This window comes from Typopeltis vanoorti, chromosome 16 (genome assembly GCF_054136105.1).
Source record: "Typopeltis vanoorti isolate ZY-2024b chromosome 16, IOZ_Tvanoo_1.0, whole genome shotgun sequence".
Lineage (NCBI taxonomy): Eukaryota > Metazoa > Arthropoda > Arachnida > Uropygi > Thelyphonidae > Typopeltis > Typopeltis vanoorti.
The window spans coordinates 40,623,400-40,645,793 of record NC_143564.1 but is presented as its reverse complement, the minus strand read 5'-3'; the positions used below and the strand labels follow the sequence as shown (position 1 = coordinate 40,645,793).

The 22,394-nt window shown below is 36.0% G+C and overlaps 1 protein-coding gene across 6 annotated transcripts in view; it reads left to right on the top strand.

Annotated features, from left to right (window-relative positions):
• Positions 1–22,394, top strand: part of Tmem131 (Transmembrane protein 131) — a 704,637-nt gene that overhangs the window by 452,857 nt on the left and 229,386 nt on the right. For 4 of the 6 annotated variants that reach the window (XM_090406393.1, XM_090406390.1, XM_090406394.1 and 1 more), the window contains one exon: positions 1,893–1,968. In XM_090406393.1, the coding sequence (XP_090262519.1) occupies positions 1,893–1,968 (76 nt within the window). Of the gene's footprint in view, positions 1–1,892; positions 1,969–16,804; positions 16,881–22,394 lie in introns of all 6 variants that reach the window. The other 2 variants (XM_090406392.1, XM_090406391.1) reach the window with 1 other exon arrangement.

The following is a 22,394-nucleotide window of genomic DNA, read 5'->3' as shown; positions in this document are numbered from 1 at the left end:
AATCCCAAAGATATCCACTTTCCGATTCGCAAAGCATAAAAAAATTTACTCTATACTTCGCTTTCTTTTTGGGAATATACTGCTTACATTTCAGTCCACCTTTGAATGGCATAAGGCTTTCATCGATACTGAAGTCTCTCTCAGGAATGTAGAGTGATCTACATTTTTGACGGATTTTCATCAGAAAATCATAAATTTTGTTGAGGACTGGGCAAAGTTGGGTTGCCTAATCGTATTCCTCATTATTCTGAAAATGCAAATACTTCATGATGAGACTGAATTGTTTTTCAGTCATAACATCACTAAGCATTGGCGTGTTCAGAATCCAGTCTGTAGACCAATACATTTCGAGAGCGGGCTTTCGAAATGTATTTCGAAACTTCGGGTTTTTCACTTTCTTTATTCTGATATTGCATTTGAAGTATGACAGTGATTTTAAATATTAATTTCACCTATATCCGAATATCACATAATTTCCTGATTTATAATAATCAGGAAATATGTATATTGTCTGATTTATAATTTGCTAATTTATAATAATCACCACATAGTTTCAGTATCGAAAAATTAAAGTTATGTGGAACAATTACTAGAGAAAAATAACGAATTAAATAAAAACTGTACCTATGTTTCATAACAGTTTTCGGGTGTGTGATAGTAATGCAACGTGGGGAGGGTTTAAACTATCAGAGGCGCAATAAAGTTCGATTCTATTGTAAAAATATGGAAATGAAATTTCACATTTGATATACATATTTTGAATGATAAAAATAAGCAAATGTATCGCTTACTTTAAAAATTGGAGAATAAAATATCTGAATTATGCAGAAAATATCAATTTAAATCATAACTGTTAATTTCATTTTGTAATGACCAATTATACAAGGAAACCAAGAAAGTGAAAGTACAGATTACTATACAACATGAAGAAAAAATTTAGTAATATGATTAAAGAATTTCATGTTATTCTCTATAAAGCAAAGTTGCTCAAGCGTGTCCTAAAGGAAATCTGTTAAGTATTATTCGATTTTGATGGTTTTGTACAAAAATAAAATTAATATAACCTGGAACGTCGGCAGCCGGTTTTCTTTTCTTTTTTAAAAGAATATTCCAAATAATTATTGTGAATTAATTTCTTCGAGAACAAAGAAAAATCTTTTGTCTAGTAGCGATTAGAAAAAAATTAGCGCAAAAAAATAAAAAATTACATTGGTTAAGTGAAGAAATTATGCAAGACCTTTATTTTGTCCAGAAATTAAAACTGTATTGTACAATAAAAAGAGAAAACAAAAATATAAATAATTTCTCTATTTTTAGTCTATCATATATAACTAAAATCCAGTTCACCAGCATGGAACAAGAAAGTCCGTTTCTTGTTATAGGCAACTGAGAGGCAGCTACGAACGGGAGATAATCCGATTAACCTTTCTCTTCAGCGTGAGGGTTTATCACACCTTCTAATGGACATGACAGTCAAATTGCACTTCTTATCCAGGTTCTTTAAACAGGTGGGCTGAATCTTATCCAGATTTAGTTGGACGTCTATAGACGTCCTAGCCGGTAGGAAGGTTAAAATGTGTTAAATGTGTCTCTGGCAATAGGAGAGTGGCTGCCATTCTGCTTTGCTAATAGATCTTCAAGTATTCTCCTGGGTAAAATGCAAAGGTGAGACCTTTGCAAAGGATATCCTTTTCTGCTGAGAATGTGTTTAGACTTTATTACAGTTTTATCCAGATGTTGGCAATTTTTATGTTTTTGTGACTGGTCACCCTTCTATCTGGTATTAGCCATATAAACTATTTTTCAGTGTTTGTGTGTTATTTTTGTATATTTACTGTGAGTTAAATTGTCATATCATTACTATTTCTTCTAAAAGTTGAACTTTTTTCTAGGTAGGAAGAATACTCTTTGACCCAAGAAGAGAATGCAGACACAAATGTTATAGTGGTTTGCCTACAACTACTTCAAGTAAGTACATGTATATAAATAAATCAAAATATTTCATGTTTTTCAATAAAACATTTCACCAATTTTAATCCCCACCCCCCCGACACAAATTTTTTTTATACAATTTCATCCCTAAAAGGTTGTACACGGCAACTCAGAAATTCCTATATAACATGTCAGTGTTAAATGTTTTTTGTCTTCCATGTGAGATATTGATGACTTATACAAGTGAAAACTCTCAAGAACAAATTGTAACAAAACACGAGTCCCTGAATCTCCATTGCTGGTAAAACTATTATTGCATTACTAATTAATTTCAGAAATTGTTCACCAGTGGCAGTATCCATAGTGCATCATGGATGTCAGCAGTGATATTAAAGAATCAGACTTCACTCTCCTGAGGCATCCACCAAAATTCTTTGCTGGTGGTTATGATCAAAAATCATATCTACACAAATAATAAATAAATCATCAGCATTTGACCCACTATGCATAGCTGGCAACTGTGATTCATCAGTGAACTCGCAGATCAAGATGGATGTCAGCATTGTCAGGAAATACTATAATGCTGCCATCTCATAGTAAAAGGCCACTGTGGTGATGTGCAACATAAACTGGTGTCCAAAAGCTAAAAATGAACTATATTTTTACATGCATGTGAACAAATTTTCATTTCTACAGCCAAATGTGGGCATAAATTAATTTCCAGCATACTAATAAATTATATTATACAAAATATGTGTTATAAATTTCATACAAATTTCCTAAGGATGTAGTTAAAGCATTAGTGTACAGTGTTTTTGGAAAACTATGCAGAGAGACATTTCAGTATGGAATGTGTCCAACTTGAAGTGCGATGCAAATCTCACGTCATACCCTGCTTAACACCAAGTGGTTGAGGAGTTCTTGAGACAAACTGGCCCACTCCTCCTTCAGAGAAAGGATAAGGCCTTGTTTGCTTTCTGTAGGGGAATTTCGAGCAGCAATGCATCTCCCTATTGCATCCTAAATGTATTCTGTGGTATATGTGATCTGGGGAGCATACTGGCCACTCAATTCGATTAATATCCTCAGTCTCCAGAAGTATCTCCACTGCTCATGTATGATGTGATATGGCATTGTCATCCAGAATTAGGAATTCTTTGCCTACAGCACCACAGAAATTGAACGTGACATTGAAGAACTTCATTGCAATATCGTTCACTGGTCATAATCCCTTTTTCCAGCACTTTTAGCTAGCTGTTTCCATTAAGCATAATGCCTCCCCCACACCATGACCCCAGCACTGCCATGTCTCTCACTTTCAAGAGCATTCCCATGATGGTAAGCAGTACCACTTAATGGCAGATCAAGTGTTGTCTAGAATCAGAGGAGAGACTAAAACAACTCATCTGTAAAGAGTCCATTAGTGACTTGCCTAATTTTTATGGATAGAACACCACCACTGAAAAAGTGATGAGCTGTGGATAATGGGATGCAAGCATTTAGGCCTACTTGTCACAGACATCTTGCCACAGTTTGTTGCACAAGTATGCGGATATTTGAGATATCTGAATGATGTCTCAAAGACATTATTCAAATATTTAAATATTTGCAAATTTATTCCTTAATGGAAAGAGCTTCCTTCAAACACAATTCACTTAGTGCAGCCTTTTGCCTTTTTTCCTGTTGAGTTCTACCACGTGATCAGTTTGCTCACAATTCAAAAATTTGAATGTTTGCTTACTTCCTACTTGAAATCATCAGTTATACAAATTGCCACAAGCTGATTCATCTGAATTTGCAGTTTTAATCATCGGAAGTAGCATTCATCTTTAGGTTTTGGACACCAGTGTAATATCGACAGAAAGCGTGATACTTCTGGCATTAGTATATAGAAACTGCAGCATCCCTTTAGGCTTCTACCTACATTTACTTCCTGAATTAACTATCCTATTCCATATTTTTGCTTGAGAGACTAGATTCCACGCTTGTTCATTCTCACTCGCCTCGGATGCATTTGCACAAATATACCCACTTCCACCCTAATTGCTTAAATTTTCTTCAATTTTTGCTTCATCATGCTTGTGAACAAAGCTCTCTAGACACCTAGCACCAAAACCATTTAGATGCGGTACATCTGCATTATACAAATCTTTCTTTCTGCTAAACACAAATCCATGAATCCTACATTGTTCCTTCTGCCCCACCTGCTTATTGATTCATTTGCTACCAATGCCCTCCTCCTCAGTGGGGTGGGGGGGGGGGGGGGTGGGGGGGGGGGGGGGTGGGGGGGGGGGGGGGTGGGGGGGGGGGGGGGTGGGGGGGGGGGGGGGTGGGGGGGGGGGGGGGTGGGGGGGGGGGGGGGTGGGGGGGGGGGGGGGTGGGGGGGGGGGGGGGTGGGGGGGGGGGGGGGTGGGGGGGGGGGGGGGTGGGGGGGGGGGGGGGTGGGGGGGGGGGGGGGTGGGGGGGGGGGGGGGTGGGGGGGGGGGGGGGTGGGGGGGGGGGGGGGTGGGGGGGGGGGGGGGTGGGGGGGGGGGGGGGTGGGGGGGGGGGGGGGTGGGGGGGGGGGGGGGTGGGGGGGGGGGGGGGTGGGGGGGGGGGGGGGTGGGGGGGGGGGGGGGTGGGGGGGGGGGGGGGTGGGGGGGGGGGGGGGTGGGGGGGGGGGGGGGTGGGGGGGGGGGGGGGTGGGGGGGGGGGGGGGTGGGGGGGGGGGGGGGTGGGGGGGGGGGGGGGTGGGGGGGGGGGGGGGTATACATTTATACAGTATACACTGCAAAACTTTTATATCCCCATAATTAAGCATTTCTAGTTGAATATCATCTGGTCCAGCTGCCTTTCTGCATTTTAAATTTTTGATGGCTGTTTCTACTTGTAGTCTTGATATGTACTTCTCTTCACATTCCTCTTGAACAAACTGAAAATTTTCTGGTATAGTTCTCTCACTACCTGTTTTGTTTAACAGTCATTCAAAGTAATTACTCCAGACATCTAGAATTATCCTTATTTGCAGTTTTCTTGTTACCTTTACATATTTGATTTCTTTTACAATGCTCATTCCTCCATTTTTAAGCTTTTTTCAATAGCCTCTAGAACATTTTGTCATCTTCCCGATATTTATTATCTATATTCATACCAGTCTTCCCATGAGTATTATTGTTTAGCTACTTTTGCAAATAGGTTAGCCCTCATACATTTTTTTCTGTATTCTTTTAGGACATCTGCTGACTTATTTGCTAGGAACTTTTATATGCTTCTTTAACTTCTTGTGTCCACCATGGAATTCTTATTTTTTTAGTCCTTACAGACAACTTTACATTAGCCTGGTTGGCCGAGTGGTTAGTGTATCCGCTCTCCAGCCAAACGGCTGCAGGTTCGAATCCCACCGTGGGCATGGATGTTTGTGATTATCTGTGGAAATAGTAGTGGTGGTGGTTGGCGGTAGATGGCGTTGGTGTAGTTGCAGTCATTTGGTGGATTGAGTGGTGGAGACAGAGTTGTAGAGCAGGCCCTCCCTTGATGAGTTTTTGGACTCCCTGGAGTTGTCAAATAATAATATTAATACCTCCCTAGCCGAATCAATGAATGTCTTCTTCAGAGTTTTTACCACTGAAATTCCATGGTTTGGCTCTTGTTTTCAAACTTCTTCCACCAATGTGAAACAAATATCAGGTGGAATTTGTCTCCATACCTCCATTAAAGAGCACTGAGTTCAGCGACAGATCGAGGACATGCTGCTTTGAACCTGTCATCATTCCAATTCGTCCCAGAGGTTTTCTTTGGGATTGAGGTCAGGACGCTGCAGAAACTAGAGCAATCGTTTAACATCCATCTCTTCTTACCATTCCATAACAGCTGCAGCTTTGTGCCATGGGGCATTGTCATCTTGATAGTAACACGGGTCCTTTCCATAAAGACTCCACAACGTAGGCAGCACCTGATTATCCAGAATATCAAAGTACTGAGCTGCCTTCATGGATCCATGGACAATGACCAGTGGTCACAGTAAAGTTTGGTGGTGGAGGAGCAATGGTGTGGGGTGCATTCAGCTGGTTTGGATTGGGACCAGGTGAACCTTAATTCATTGCTGCATAGTACTATTTTCCACTGTCAACTGTCCAGTTGACATGCTCTTTTCACCAGGCCAGACAAGCCGCCTTGTTTGTTGTTGTGATGTTCGGCTTGTATGCTGCTGCTCTTCCATGGAAACCCCGTACATGGAGTTCTTTTCATACAGTGTTAGTGCTCACGATGGTGTTACTGACATTCTGGAGCTCATCACGGATGGTCTATACCAATTGTAGCCAGTTTTTGCATGCCACCCGTTTTAACACCCTCCTGTCCCTGTTAGTCATTTTCAGCAGCTGCCCTGGGTCTTTTCCTGCACATATGATGCTAGAATGTCTCTATTTGTTGATCACATTGCAACTGTTGATTTTGGATGCTCCAGTTGAGTGGCAATGGCACGTATGGACATGCCACCAATGTTAGTCCACAATGGCATCTCTCTCGAAGTCACTGAGTTCACATTGTGTTGCCATACCACTTGTATTTAACTGCTACGATGAAATACTGCTTCCTACTATCTGTACACTAGTTTTTAGGTTATTAACAAACCTGGAATATTCCATAACTTCAAATAACAGGGGTGTCCTGACAACAGCTAGTAGATAGTGTAGATTGAAATTAAGATTTAAGCTATTCATTCTCAAAAATTACATCGGGGTGGGGGGATTTAGCATAAAATCTGGATAGACTTTTTTTACAAAAGAAAATATCCAAATATTCTTCATGAGAGGAAATGAAGTTGCCTTGCAACAGTTTTTTAATAATTCTACCCACAAGTGTTTTACATATGGTACTTGAAGACGAAAGTATTATAAAAGAACTTTGGATAATATGAAATATTCTGTGTGTAAAATGGTACGAAAAACAAAGGAACCATGAAATTACTATACATATACTTGGGTATTAAATTGAATCACTTATTCTTTATTTGGAATGTGTGAGAGATAAGACTATATTGTTTTCTGATGACGGTATTCTAGGTTATGCAATTACTGCTGTTGGCCGTTTTTGTATGCTGCTCACACAAATCTGATTGTTAATGCTAATGTAATTCATCACAGAGATATATATACTGATGGTAATGGGAGATATGAATGCTAAGATAGGGAAAGGAAGAAAGGATGATCTGGGCCCTTGAGACTTGGGGAAAAATGAAAGGGAGACAGATTGGTGGAGTTTTGTAGAAGACATGAACTGATAGTGACTAACACTTGATTTCAACAACACGAGAGAAGACTATACTTGGAGAGAATCTGGACAGAAAAGTGAAGAAGTGAGAAAATCAAATTGATTACATACTAATTAACTCAAGATATAGAAATATAATAAAAATTGCAAAAACTTATCCTGGCGCAGACTGTAATAATGATTATAACCTGCTCACAATTAAAGTAAAAATCAGATTAAGATGAATAAATAAATAAAATGCAACTATAAAAATAAGAATTGGGCTAAAAAGATATCAGAGAGAAATATCAAGCTGAACTAGAAAAATAAGGTCAGCAATATTGATACTGATTGTTCCTTGGAAGTGATCTGGACTTATTTAAGAGAGAAAATTAAGGAATGTGCTAAAGATCTTTTGGGTGAGGCAGAGAGAAGAGGGGAGGAAGCAACAGAAAAAATGGAAGAAAGAAAACAATGGAAGACTAAGAACAACGACGAAGATATACGAGGTGGTATCAAAAAGTTTCGAGACTAGGTTTGTAACACACCAACAGATGCAGCACAAGGCTGCACGCACAGTCACAGGGAGCACCTACCTACATAAGTCAGTAGTCCAAAAGACATCGTCCTGTGTACATCGTGAGCTGTGCAACTGATGCTATTCTGACCACCTGCATTATTACATCTGCGATTTCATCATGGACAGCAAGTTAGAACAAAGAGCAAATGAAATTCGTGTTTGAAAAAAACGTAAAAATTCGAGGATCGTCTTTTTCAACTATCGCGGCATTGTGCATCTAGAATTCGTCCTCAGGGGCCAGACTGTCAATAGCGAGCCAGGTTTTAAGGTGTCTGAGGGAGGACATTCGCCGAAAGCGGCCATATCTGTGGCGCGCAAAAAACTGGATGCTCCATAACCACAATGCACCCTGTCACCAAGCTCTCCTCGCACGAGAGTTTCTCGGCAGAAACAACATGATCTCACTTCCGCACCCACCCTACTCACCAGATTTGGCTCCTGCAGACTTGCCCTCTTCCCAAAGATGAAGATCCAGCTCAAAGGTCACCGTTTTGACACAATTGCAGAGAACCAGCGCGAATCGCAGAATGCTTGACATTCTTCAAAAAGAAGACTTCCAGGACACATTCCAGAAGTGCAAGAACACTGGGCGTGCTGTATTGATATGCAAGGGAACTATTTTGAAGGTGATAGTGTGTAAACGTAGATAAATAAAGTAATTTCTGGTGAACAGAGCTAGTCTCGAAACTTTTTGATACCACCTCGTAAAGAGAACAATATACAAGTAAAAATTCTGGCTAGAAAGGCAAAGGAAGACTGGCTCAATCAGGTCTGCAAGGAAATAGAGGAAAATGATACAACAAAGGATATGGGAAAGGTCTATGAAGGCTTGATTTCAGGGAAGAAAAGAAGGACAAAAAGTGGTGCTTTGAAGGATGAAAGAGGAAAGATCTTGTTGGAAAAAAATGATAAGGTGGAAGAATTATGTAACAGAACTTTTTGGAGATGAAGATAATCTGGAATGTAATCAGATAGAAAATGATGATACCCCAGAAATTAAGGAACGGGAAACCGAAGCAGCCATCAAAAGAATAAAGGATAGGAAAGCTCCGGGAGTGGATGATATTTAAGGAGAGCTGCTGAAGGCATTGGGAAAGGAAGGGATAAAACTTCTATCCATCATTTTTAATAGAAGTGTGGAGGAGGATAGAATACCTAAAGACTCTTAAGATCTATTTTTCTTCCTATTCCCAAGACTACAGGAACGATGGATGGCAATAAGCACAGAACTATCAGCTTGACTAACCACATTGCAAAATTCCTAATCAACATAATATATAGAAGAACTGAACAGATGAGAGAGAATTAAATGAAGCATAATTTTGGTTTCAGGAGAAACAGGGAAACTAGGGAAGCCATTATAACACTATGGATATTGGGGAAAAGAATAATCGAGTGCTATAAAGATCTATGCTTCGTAGATTACAAAAAAAGCTTTTGATAATATTAATCACTCTGTTTTATTTCATATTATGCATAAAATAGGAATAGATGGGAAACTTATTTGACTGCTATTTAGAATATATAAAACTCAAGAAGCCAGATTTAGATTTGAAGGAGAGGATACCGAATGGATCTCCATAAGGAAGGGTGTGAAGCAAGTTGGTGGGATGTCCCTACTCCTTTTTAATGTCTATAGTGAATGGATGATGAGAGAGGCCTTGGAAGACTTGAAGGATGAAATAAAGATAAATGGACATCTGATAAATAATATAAGATATGCAGATGATATCATACTCATGAGCAAAACAGAGGAAGGTTTGCAAAGAATTTTGAATAGATTGTGAACAGGGTTTGAAATGAGAGAGATAAAATGAAAATAAATGTTCAAAAAACAAAAGTGACAAAGATTTCAAGGAAAGGAAATGATGGGATGGAAATCACTTTGAATGGATAAAGAACAGAGAATGTAAAAAGGTTTGAATACTTTGAGAGCTGGATAACAGATGACAATAGATCTAATTATGAAATATTAAGAACAGAATTAAAAAAACAAAAGCAGCATTTTTCCAAATATACCACATATTAAGAAACCAAAATCTGAACAAAAAATTAAACGTAAGGATCCTCAAGACAATGATCTGGAGTGTGTGGACATATGGATGTGAGTCCTGGATGATCAATATGGAGATGACTGACCTATTGAATGTATTTGAAACGTGGTATGAAAAAATGTGGTGCTTGAGAAAAATAGATCGTATCAGGCTAGACTGAGGGAGTGAGTAATGAAAAGGTTTTTAAAAGATTCAAGGTGAAAAGAGACTATATGGCTAGTATCCAAAGAAGAAAAATAGCGTTTTCAGGATATTTGATGAGGGGTTCTTATGGAGAGCTCTGCAGAATATCAATGGATTCCTTCCTTGACCAACTGTCACGTGGCACTACTGCACTTGTTGGTTCTGCAGGCTTTGTGCAGGGGAGGGCCACAATGTTTTCTCTGGTATTATTCCTGAGAATCAGGTTTAGGAGATTTATTCCTTGGTCTTCACCTCACCTAGATCTGTTTTCCTGTACCCTTCTTTTTTTATATATTTTTGCTAATCTTGGGGGGGGGGGAGCTGACTCTTAATTTGGTATATTATTTTTAGAAACTTTATATATATTTTGTAAGAGCTGATTTAACCTCCCAACCGGCCGGTGTGGATGAAATATTCAACACTCCCTAGCTTTTTTCATGGATCAAAACTTCGTCGGCATTCTACCTTTTATCATGCCATTACCTTCCTCCGCCGTTAATCTCGTTATAGCTATTCTATAGCATTAGTGGATTAACCGTTGCTGAGTGACCTTTGTGTCCCCTCCCCCTGTCTTTACGTCTATTGTGTTGCTTAGAATTTCATTTACTGTCCTAAGTTATTTGACCTTTCTTGCCTCTAAAATGATTTATTGTGTCTCTTCCCAAAAATTGAAACCAATTTCACATATGCGAAAAAAAAATCAATCCTGAAATGCCCACTGATCAGCTTTTGCAATGGATCTATTTAGTGATAGTGAATTTGGTGTATTTTATTCGACAAATCAGTGCACCGAAGAGATGCACTGATTGTTCTTTCACTTTACGTATGATAATTGAATAATTTTTTTTCGAATTTTAAAATTTTCAAATGTTTGCTTTGAAAATATTATGTCAAATATTTATATTTTTAAATAATATTTATTGAAATAAATATGTCCTTTTTCTTTCGTTTCTAGCGAAATAGCATTATATGGATCATCACATTTCAGATTTAGAAACGATTTTTTGTTATTCATAAAGACAAAATAAAAAAAAATGTTAAAATGCTAAATTGCCTTACTCGGTTTCCGATTGTGTCTTTTTGGTATCAAAAATTTATATCCAATGATATTTTAGCAGTGATTCTTCCCCTTCGTCATTTATTTATTTGTATTATGCATATTACGATAATATCTAGTGCATAACCTCGTAGATATGTTGAAAATATAATGTGAAAAATATCATATACGGAATGATTCAACATTTTTGCTCATTTTGAAGATTTTCTAATGCTCCCCCCCCCCCCCCCCCTTCCTTATTCTCTCCTGGAACTGAATTGCATAACTACTCTAAATTTCTATACAGGTTTGAAAGCTTTTCTAGACAGCATTCAAAATCAATTACTTAATTTTACCATTTTGACAAAAGATATACGGCAATCAGATTGTATCGTGAAGCTTCTAATTCTGTTCTATTTATTTGCAATCTAAAACCAGCTGTTCTACTGCCCGCTGAAATTATGTGAAATTTTAGAAATAATATGCTATATTTTCACCATGCAAAATTGTTTATATGCATACCACACAAAAGAAAGTTCAGTAGTATTATTTGTGTTTGTTTTTCTTTAGAAAAATCTAAATATTACTTCTGCTGCTGCTGGAAGCTATTTCTGAAATAATCTACGTCTTATAAATACTTGGTAATTCTACAAATCAGTGCACCGGAAGAGTTGCACTGATTGATCTTTCACTTTACGTATAATAATGGAATAATTTTTTTTCGAATTTCAGAATTTTCAAATGTTTGCTTTGAAAATATATGTCAAATATTTATATTTTTAAACAATATTTATTGAAATAAATATGTCCTTTTTCTTTCGTTTCTAGCGAAATAGCATTATATGGATCATCACATTTCAGTTTTAGAAACGATTTTTTGTTATTTATAAAGACAAAATAAAAAAAAAATGTTAAAATGCTACATTGCATTACTCAAAATTTTTTCTTTCCGATTGTGTGTCTTTTTGGTATAAAAAATTTATATCCAATGATATTTTAGCAGTGATTCTTCGCCTTCGTCATTTATTTATTTATTTGTATTATGCATGTTACGATAATATCTAGTGCACATCCTCGTAGATATGTTGAAAATATAACGTGAAAAATATCATATACGGAATGATTCAAAATCCTTTTTCATTTTGAAGATTTTCTAATGCTTCCCCCCCCCCCCTCCTTATCCTCTCCTAGAACTCACAGGTTTGAAAGCTTTTCTAGACAGCATTCAAAATCAATTACTTCATTTTACCATTTTGACAAAAGATATACGGCAATCAGATTGTATTGTGAAACTTCTAATTCTGTTCTATTTATTTGCAATCTAAAACCAGCTGTTCTACTGCCCGCTAAAATTATGTGAAATTTTAGAAATAATATGCAATATTTTCACCATGCAAAATTGTTTATATGTATACCACACAAAAGAAAGTTCAGTAGTATTATTTGTGTTTGTTTTTCTTTTAAAAAAATCTAAATATTACTTCTTCTGCTGCTGGAAGCTATTTCTGAAATAATCTACGTCTTATAAATACTTGGTAATATCCTCTTAGCTGGAGGAAAAGTTGAAGGCTTATTACTCTCAGTGCTATTGAGAAGAAAGGGGAGAACACTAAAGTGCCCCAGGCTGTAGTGCAGAATATGTCAAGAATGTCTTGTTTCCTTTTCGATTGTTGATTACCTATATTCTAACAGAAATACTGATATTTCGTTTACATGCTTATACATTATTTATGCCAAAATAATTGCTTAATTTATAATGATCAGTTTCACTTTTATTATCAAAAATAAGAAATTAAATCATACAATTATCTTGAAAAAGAAGATTTGAATTATTTTCAAAGAAAAGGTGCATATGCGTTTCATAATCTTCTTTTTTTTTTGGGGGGGGGTGGATATAGACCTAAGCAATCTGCGGATATTTCAGATAATTTATTTCATAAATCGTTCACAAGACAGCTGTTACAAACGTAAATCACTTGGGGAACATACCCATTCATTTTAGTGTAAAATAGTAGCAAAGGTTCAGTTACTTTAGATATCTAATCTAGAAGAAAATGTTATGTCTGCTGAGATTAGAATCATACGTGAATAATTTTTCTGACATGATTTCTCTATTCGTTATAATGTAACCAATTTCCCTCCTGCAGACTTCATGTTATATGCAGTGATTTCTTCTTTGAACTAAAAGAAAAAAAATCAGATAACAGGAGAAAAATATGTAGTATTTTCTTTTCCACTGGCTGAATTTACAATGTTCTTTCTTTGTGTTTTGAAGAGAAACTGCAAATGACTTTTTTCTTTCTTACTATTTTTGCCATTATAACATCTCATATAATTATAAGAGTGACATTTTACCGTTTTTCTCCCACACGAGAAACAGAAATAAGGTGGTAATAATATTGTTGATTTTGCCAAACTTCATTGTAGCAGAAATTTTTATTACAAAACTTTGTAATATATATATATATATATATATATATATATATATATATATCTCCGAAACAAGAAATTTGGAACCCATATCACATCAATGTTGAGTGTTGGCAAGGTGAAAATGTTCCCGTTATTATTTATATATTTCATTTATTAACTAGGGGGGCTATGCCCAACCCCCCGTGTTCCGGTATGGTAGACCAGTTCTCCTTCAATTGTGATAACTCGAAAGGGGGTTCAGCCCCTGAATTCTGATGACTCGAATTTTGAAGACTCGACACTCAGGGTAGCCCCTGAGTTTCAAAACGTTTCGATAAACATGACATAAAAAAGCTTATCATTTTATATATATATAGGATAGATTTTATTTCATTATTTTTTATTGTTTTGATGAAATACTTTACTTGGAATACTCCTTCCAGTTTCTCTGTGTCATAAAAAGAACTTAAAAATTAGCCTTCAAGATGAAAAAGAAACAGTGCATTCGGGTATCCCTCTATCAATATTTGTAGTCCTGAAAAGGACTGTTTTGATGGCCTTGAAAACAAACATTTTTTATTTCATACTGTTCAGAATTTAAAATTCTTGAACAGCGTGGAACACCTTGAAGCAAGGGTAAACACACAAAGCAGTTTTACACTCAGGGCACCAGATTTTTATTTCCTTTCTGATATTTTTTTTATTACATACATAATATTTGCGTGGAGGTTTTTTTTTATTAGCCGTTGGTGGTAGATTTTCGGGATAATGGTTGGAGTTAGCAGCGTTCAACCTCAGATGTCTGGCAGGGTTTCCTATTTTTCTGCTTGCTGAAGAAGGTGCATGTGCATGCAGCAATGCTTTCGCAATTTCTATTCTGTATTCTAGATATGTTATAGTAGACAAACATTTTTTCTTGTACAGGAGGAAACTGTTCCAAATAACAAAATCCAAACACTTCAAAATTCAAATAACATGTCCAAACACTTTTTTGTAATATTTTTTATGCTGTTTCCTCATTACAGAGTAGAATGATAGCTGCTGATCGCACCTGTCGACTCAACCCATAGTGTCGTTGTATGCACACACAGCAATGGGTTTTTCTTTCTTCAAACCATGCTTCTCCACGGATTCCGCTGATGGATTGTGCAGGGAAGATAGCAGAAAAACATCTTTTTTGTCTTTCCAACATAGTGCAAAGACTTTCCCTCGCTGATAAGTTCGGATTTCCCCCTTCGATAGCTTTCCTAAAGCCAGATCTGGAGGCATATCTCGCTTTTTTGCATTTACAGTACCATAACTATCTGTAAGATGCTGTAAAAGCAAATCAGCGAGTTCAGTACACATATATAGTAATTATCCATTATAATGCTGTAACCTTTCCCCAGTAAAGGGTCTAGTAACTGCATTACTGCACGCATCGACAAGGGGAGATCCGAATATTTATCGTGCTCGATTACAGTTTGCTTTCCCGTATAAGGTTTGAAATCCCAAAGATATCCACTTTCCGATTCGCAAAGCATAAAAAAATTTACTCTATACTTCGCTTTCTTTTTGGGAATATACTGCTTACATTTCAGTCCACCTTTGAATGGCATAAGGCTTTCATCGATACTGAAGTCTCTCTCAGGAATGTAGAGTGATCTACATTTTTGACGGATTTTCATCAGAAAATCATAAATTTTGTTGAGGACTGGGCAAAGTTGGGTTGCCTAATCGTATTCCTCATTATTCTGAAAATGCAAATACTTCATGATGAGACTGAATTGTTTTTCAGTCATAACATCACTAAGCATTGGCGTGTTCAGAATCCAGTCTGTAGACCAATACATTTCGAGAGCGGGCTTTCGAAATGTATTTCGAAACTTCGGGTTTTTCACTTTCTTTATTCTGATATTGCATTTGAAGTATGACAGTGATTTTAAATATTAATTTCACCTATATCCGAATATCACATAATTTCCTGATTTATAATAATCAGGAAATATGTATATTGTCTGATTTATAATTTGCTAATTTATAATAATCACCACATAGTTTCAGTATCGAAAAATTAAAGTTATGTGGAACAATTACTAGAGAAAAATAACGAATTAAATAAAAACTGTACCTATGTTTCATAACAGTTTTCGGGTGTGTGATAGTAATGCAACGTGGGGAGGGTTTAAACTATCAGAGGCGCAATAAAGTTCGATTCTATTGTAAAAATATGGAAATGAAATTTCACATTTGATATACATATTTTGAATGATAAAAATAAGCAAATGTATCGCTTACTTTAAAAATTGGAGAATAAAATATCTGAATTATGCAGAAAATATCAATTTAAATCATAACTGTTAATTTCATTTTGTAATGACCAATTATACAAGGAAACCAAGAAAGTGAAAGTACAGATTACTATACAACATGAAGAAAAAATTTAGTAATATGATTAAAGAATTTCATGTTATTCTCTATAAAGCAAAGTTGCTCAAGCGTGTCCTAAAGGAAATCTGTTAAGTATTATTCGATTTTGATGGTTTTGTACAAAAATAAAATTAATATAACCTGGAACGTCGGCAGCCGGTTTTCTTTTCTTTTTTAAAAGAATATTCCAAATAATTATTGTGAATTAATTTCTTCGAGAACAAAGAAAAATCTTTTGTCTAGTAGCGATTAGAAAAAAATTAGCGCAAAAAAATAAAAAATTACATTGGTTAAGTGAAGAAATTATGCAAGACCTTTATTTTGTCCAGAAATTAAAACTGTATTGTACAATAAAAAGAGAAAACAAAAATATAAATAATTTCTCTATTTTTAGTCTATCATATATAACTAAAATCCAGTTCACCAGCATGGAACAAGAAAGTCCGTTTCTTGTTATAGGCAACTGAGAGGCAGCTACGAACGGGAGATAATCCGATTAACCTTTCTCTTCAGCGTGAGGGTTTATCACACCTTCTAATGGACATGACAGTCAAATTGCACTTCTTATCCAGGTTCTTTAAACAGGTGGGCTGAATCTTATCCAGATTTAGTTGGACGTCTATAGACGTCCTAGCCGGTAGGAAGGTTAAAATGTGTTAAATGTGTCTCTGGCAATAGGAGAGTGGCTGCCATTCTGCTTTGCTAATAGATCTTCAAGTATTCTCCTGGGTAAAATGCAAAGGTGAGACCTTTGCAAAGGATATCCTTTTCTGCTGAGAATGTGTTTAGACTTTATTACAGTTTTATCCAGATGTTGGCAATTTTTATGTTTTTGTGACTGGTCACCCTTCTATCTGGTATTAGCCATATAAACTATTTTTCAGTGTTTGTGTGTTATTTTTGTATATTTACTGTGAGTTAAATTGTCATATCATTACTATTTCTTCTAAAAGTTGAACTTTTTTCTAGGTAGGAAGAATACTCTTTGACCCAAGAAGAGAATGCAGACACAAATGTTATAGTGGTTTGCCTACAACTACTTCAAGTAAGTACATGTATATAAATAAATCAAAATATTTCATGTTTTTCAATAAAACATTTCACCAATTTTAATCCCCACCCCCCCGACACAAATTTTTTTTATACAATTTCATCCCTAAAAGGTTGTACACGGCAACTCAGAAATTCCTATATAACATGTCAGTGTTAAATGTTTTTTGTCTTCCATGTGAGATATTGATGACTTATACAAGTGAAAACTCTCAAGAACAAATTGTAACAAAACACGAGTCCCTGAATCTCCATTGCTGGTAAAACTATTATTGCATTACTAATTAATTTCAGAAATTGTTCACCAGTGGCAGTATCCATAGTGCATCATGGATGTCAGCAGTGATATTAAAGAATCAGACTTCACTCTCCTGAGGCATCCACCAAAATTCTTTGCTGGTGGTTATGATCAAAAATCATATCTACACAAATAATAAATAAATCATCAGCATTTGACCCACTATGCATAGCTGGCAACTGTGATTCATCAGTGAACTCGCAGATCAAGATGGATGTCAGCATTGTCAGGAAATACTATAATGCTGCCATCTCATAGTAAAAGGCCACTGTGGTGATGTGCAACATAAACTGGTGTCCAAAAGCTAAAAATGAACTATATTTTTACATGCATGTGAACAAATTTTCATTTCTACAGCCAAATGTGGGCATAAATTAATTTCCAGCATACTAATAAATTATATTATACAAAATATGTGTTATAAATTTCATACAAATTTCCTAAGGATGTAGTTAAAGCATTAGTGTACAGTGTTTTTGGAAAACTATGCAGAGAGACATTTCAGTATGGAATGTGTCCAACTTGAAGTGCGATGCAAATCTCACGTCATACCCTGCTTAACACCAAGTGGTTGAGGAGTTCTTGAGACAAACTGGCCCACTCCTCCTTCAGAGAAAGGATAAGGCCTTGTTTGCTTTCTGTAGGGGAATTTCGAGCAGCAATGCATCTCCCTATTGCATCCTAAATGTATTCTGTGGTATATGTGATCTGGGGAGCATACTGGCCACTCAATTCGATTAATATCCTCAGTCTCCAGAAGTATCTCCACTGCTCATGTATGATGTGATATGGCATTGTCATCCAGAATTAGGAATTCTTTGCCTACAGCACCACAGAAATTGAACGTGACATTGAAGAACTTCATTGCAATATCGTTCACTGGTCATAATCCCTTTTTCCAGCACTTTTAGCTAGCTGTTTCCATTAAGCATAATGCCTCCCCCACACCATGACCCCAGCACTGCCATGTCTCTCACTTTCAAGAGCATTCCCATGATGGTAAGCAGTACCACTTAATGGCAGATCAAGTGTTGTCTAGAATCAGAGGAGAGACTAAAACAACTCATCTGTAAAGAGTCCATTAGTGACTTGCCTAATTTTTATGGATAGAACACCACCACTGAAAAAGTGATGAGCTGTGGATAATGGGATGCAAGCATTTAGGCCTACTTGTCACAGACATCTTGCCACAGTTTGTTGCACAAGTATGCGGATATTTGAGATATCTGAATGATGTCTCAAAGACATTATTCAAATATTTAAATATTTGCAAATTTATTCCTTAATGGAAAGAGCTTCCTTCAAACACAATTCACTTAGTGCAGCCTTTTGCCTTTTTTCCTGTTGAGTTCTACCACGTGATCAGTTTGCTCACAATTCAAAAATTTGAATGTTTGCTTACTTCCTACTTGAAATCATCAGTTATACAAATTGCCACAAGCTGATTCATCTGAATTTGCAGTTTTAATCATCGGAAGTAGCATTCATCTTTAGGTTTTGGACACCAGTGTAATATCGACAGAAAGCGTGATACTTCTGGCATTAGTATATAGAAACTGCAGCATCCCTTTAGGCTTCTACCTACATTTACTTCCTGAATTAACTATCCTATTCCATATTTTTGCTTGAGAGACTAGATTCCACGCTTGTTCATTCTCACTCGCCTCGGATGCATTTGCACAAATATACCCACTTCCACCCTAATTGCTTAAATTTTCTTCAATTTTTGCTTCATCATGCTTGTGAACAAAGCTCTCTAGACACCTAGCACCAAAACCATTTAGATGCGGTACATCTGCATTATACAAATCTTTCTTTCTGCTAAACACAAATCCATGAATCCTACATTGTTCCTTCTGCCCCACCTGCTTATTGATTCATTTGCTACCAATGCCCTCCTCCTCAGTTCATCTATCATAATTGGCAGGAGACTTAACAATCTTCACCTTCTTGCTCTTCAGTTTTGTTTCTTCTGACAACTCCTTTACACTCCCTTCTCCCCTCGCAGAATACTTTTCACCTCTCAAATCATTTGTGCAAACCAAAACAGTTAGTTCTTTCTCCTTACCTTTTTGCATCTGGAAGATGTGACTAATACTTGAATTTTTGCACCAAGGAGACACAGTTTTGTTAAACTTTCATTAAGTACCTCCCTGATCATTGAGTCTCTGTACATAATTTTCTCCTTAACATGTTTTTCTCGTTTGTTTGCTCTGTCTTTATTATTACTTTGAACCACCTCCTTTTTCCTCTTCTCAGCTTTGCTAATCTCTTGCTGCTTCTGCAATTTTTGATTTCGTGCTTTTTACTGTGAAGGATAACATTCAATCAGGCTATTTCTTTATTTATGTTCATTTCATCCTCCTTTGTTTCCATGGCCGCATGTTTGATATTAATTCCGACATTTCCATCCCATGACATTGATATTGTCTACTCTACTAACGTTTGCTCCATTCTCATCACCTAATAGGCATTTACTTTTGGAATGTTTAATACTCTCTCTCTCTCTGTTTCATCCTTCCACATATCCTTTAAATTTTGTGACAAATACATTTCACACATTGCATTGCACAAAATCCTGCAAATTCAAATTGCCCGACAATGTGGTGTTTCTCACCATTGTTCTACCACGCAGTGGTGCCATACCCACATTATCCTATTTAAATGTGTGTGTGTAACTCAATCACACATGTGTTTAAAACAAAATCTTAAAATAAGTTAACCTAATATTATCAGCTAAAATGTGAAAAAATTACTTAACTAAAAATTCACATGTATACCACAGTAATTAAATTTTAATAATATGTAAATATTTCATTAAGACATCATCAGTACAGTTATTACAAACAGTACTAGGAATGTAAGCATGCGCACTAACCGTTCCTTTGAATGTAATTCAAAGGAACAGTTAGTGCGCATGCTTACATTGGAATTCTTCTATGCATACAGTAACATGTTTGAGGACCAAAAAAAAACTTTGCTGTAATTAAAATATATCTGATAAATTTATTTTATATAATTGAGGATAATAATTTCCCAGACTTTTGGGATAGTGAGACAGTCATTACGGTTCAGATTGGGTCTGTGACATAAGATATCTTACTACAGACAAACAGGAAGATCTATAAGTAACTCATCTCTGAACATCAAGACCACATCCATCTTATCAAACCACACAAACTGGCCTCGCACAACATGGAGTTGAAAATCTTAACCATAGGATGCAACGGAAAGGGTTTTCAAATCCATGTTGTGCGAGGCCAGATTTCTGCAGTTTGATAAGACAGATGTGGTCTTGATGTTCAGAGATGTGTTTACTGATAGATCTTCCCATTTGTCCGTAGTAAGACATCTTACATGAACATGGAACTTCGTATATGCCAGGTAGCATCATAGGTGAGAGTTTGTCTTTTGGAGAAGGTAGCAAATTGTGGATTTGGTTGATTGGTTTATAGGTAGTGGCAAGTTTGTGTTTCTTCATGATTTTTGACAGACATTCTGAGATGCCTTTGATATATGGTATAGGAGTCCTATGGGCTTCTTCTTGTCTGGGCTGATGTGTAGGGAAGTGGCTGATGATTTTTTGAGTTGTTTTTGGTTTGTATCCATTTAATAAGGATACAATACAAATAATTTCCAATCTTTGGTATCCAGAGCGCACAAATTTTGTTCCTCTGAATCTTTAAAACAAGAATTGGAAATTATTAAAGATACAGCCTTATTAAATGGATGCAATCCAAAAACAACTCAAAAAAAATCGTCAGCCACTTCCCTACACATCAACCGAGACAAGAAGAAGCCCATAGGACTCCTATACCATATATCAGTGGTGTTCAACCTTTTTTACTACGCGAGCTACTTTTCTATAAAAAGTTATTCGGTGATCTACTCTCTTATATAGATCACGTTCCCCCCAACTTGATATCTGATTACACACAAATAAACAACTAAAAACTTTATTTGTGTATTTAAAAATTTATTTATCACTTGATTATTTTAATACAATAAAAAAACAAAACAAATATATTGGAATAAAATATTTATTTCTCTATTTTGGAAAACCAAATTTAAAAAAAAACAACAGATTGATTACAAACTCTCAAGTTACAGGAAATGCTGGTTGATTAAAAAAAAAAAAAAAATTAATGTGAAATTTGGCATTGTTTGGACCTCGCAATATTTTCATAGTCAAGTTGATATGAAGAAGTTGCCAATCGCATACAATCATCCAAATGATCATCTGTAATTTGGTTTCTTAATTGATTTTTTATGACGGTCATATTTGAAAAAGCGGATTCTGACAAGTATGTTGATCCGAAACACGACAGAATTTTTCGCGCAATATCAGTTAATATTGGGAATTTTTCATGTGCATACTTCCAAATGACTTCATTGTTTATTGATTTTAAATGTAAACTATTCTGAATGTTTATTATCTCGAGTTCTACTTCATCTTGGTTTATATCAAACAGCCCACTAATTTTATTTGAAGTTTCTGTGATGTTCAAGTTTTCTTGAAATGGATTATTGATAAAAGATACAATCATTTCAGTTTTATTAAAATCTTTAAATCTTGAATTTATTTCTTCCTCAACTAATTCTATTTCACAAATAAATTCTTTTAAATCATAGCGAAGCATTTGTTGATTTTGTTCAAAAAATTTTAATAAATATGGGAGATGTCTAAATTCACAGTCATTTATAATTTTCTTTAATAAAAGTAAGTATTGTTGGAAAGTTTTTATTGAACTTAACATGTCAATTAAATTTTTATCTCTACCTTGCAACTAAATTTAAATTGCTTAATTTCATACGGAAATATACTAAAAATGATAAGTGTAACAACCATCTTTTATCACTCAATTGTGGATAAATATCTCCTTTTTCATCAAGAAAAATTTTTATATTGTTAATTAATACAAGAAATCTTTCTAAAAATTAACTTCTGCTGAGCCAGCGAACATCATTGTACAACAGAAGTTCCCTATCATCATCTGCCTGTAATTTAAATAACTGCCGTTGTAAGGCTTTTCCTCGAACAGAATTTACACTTTTAAATGTAATATCCAAAATTAAACACAAAAGATGTTTAATCTTTTACTACACAGTACTTGTTGGTGAATAATACAGTGGTACGTTAAAAAATCTAGATATTTATCATCATTTTTACATAATAAAAAGAAGCTGAATTATTACCTATCATTGCAGGAA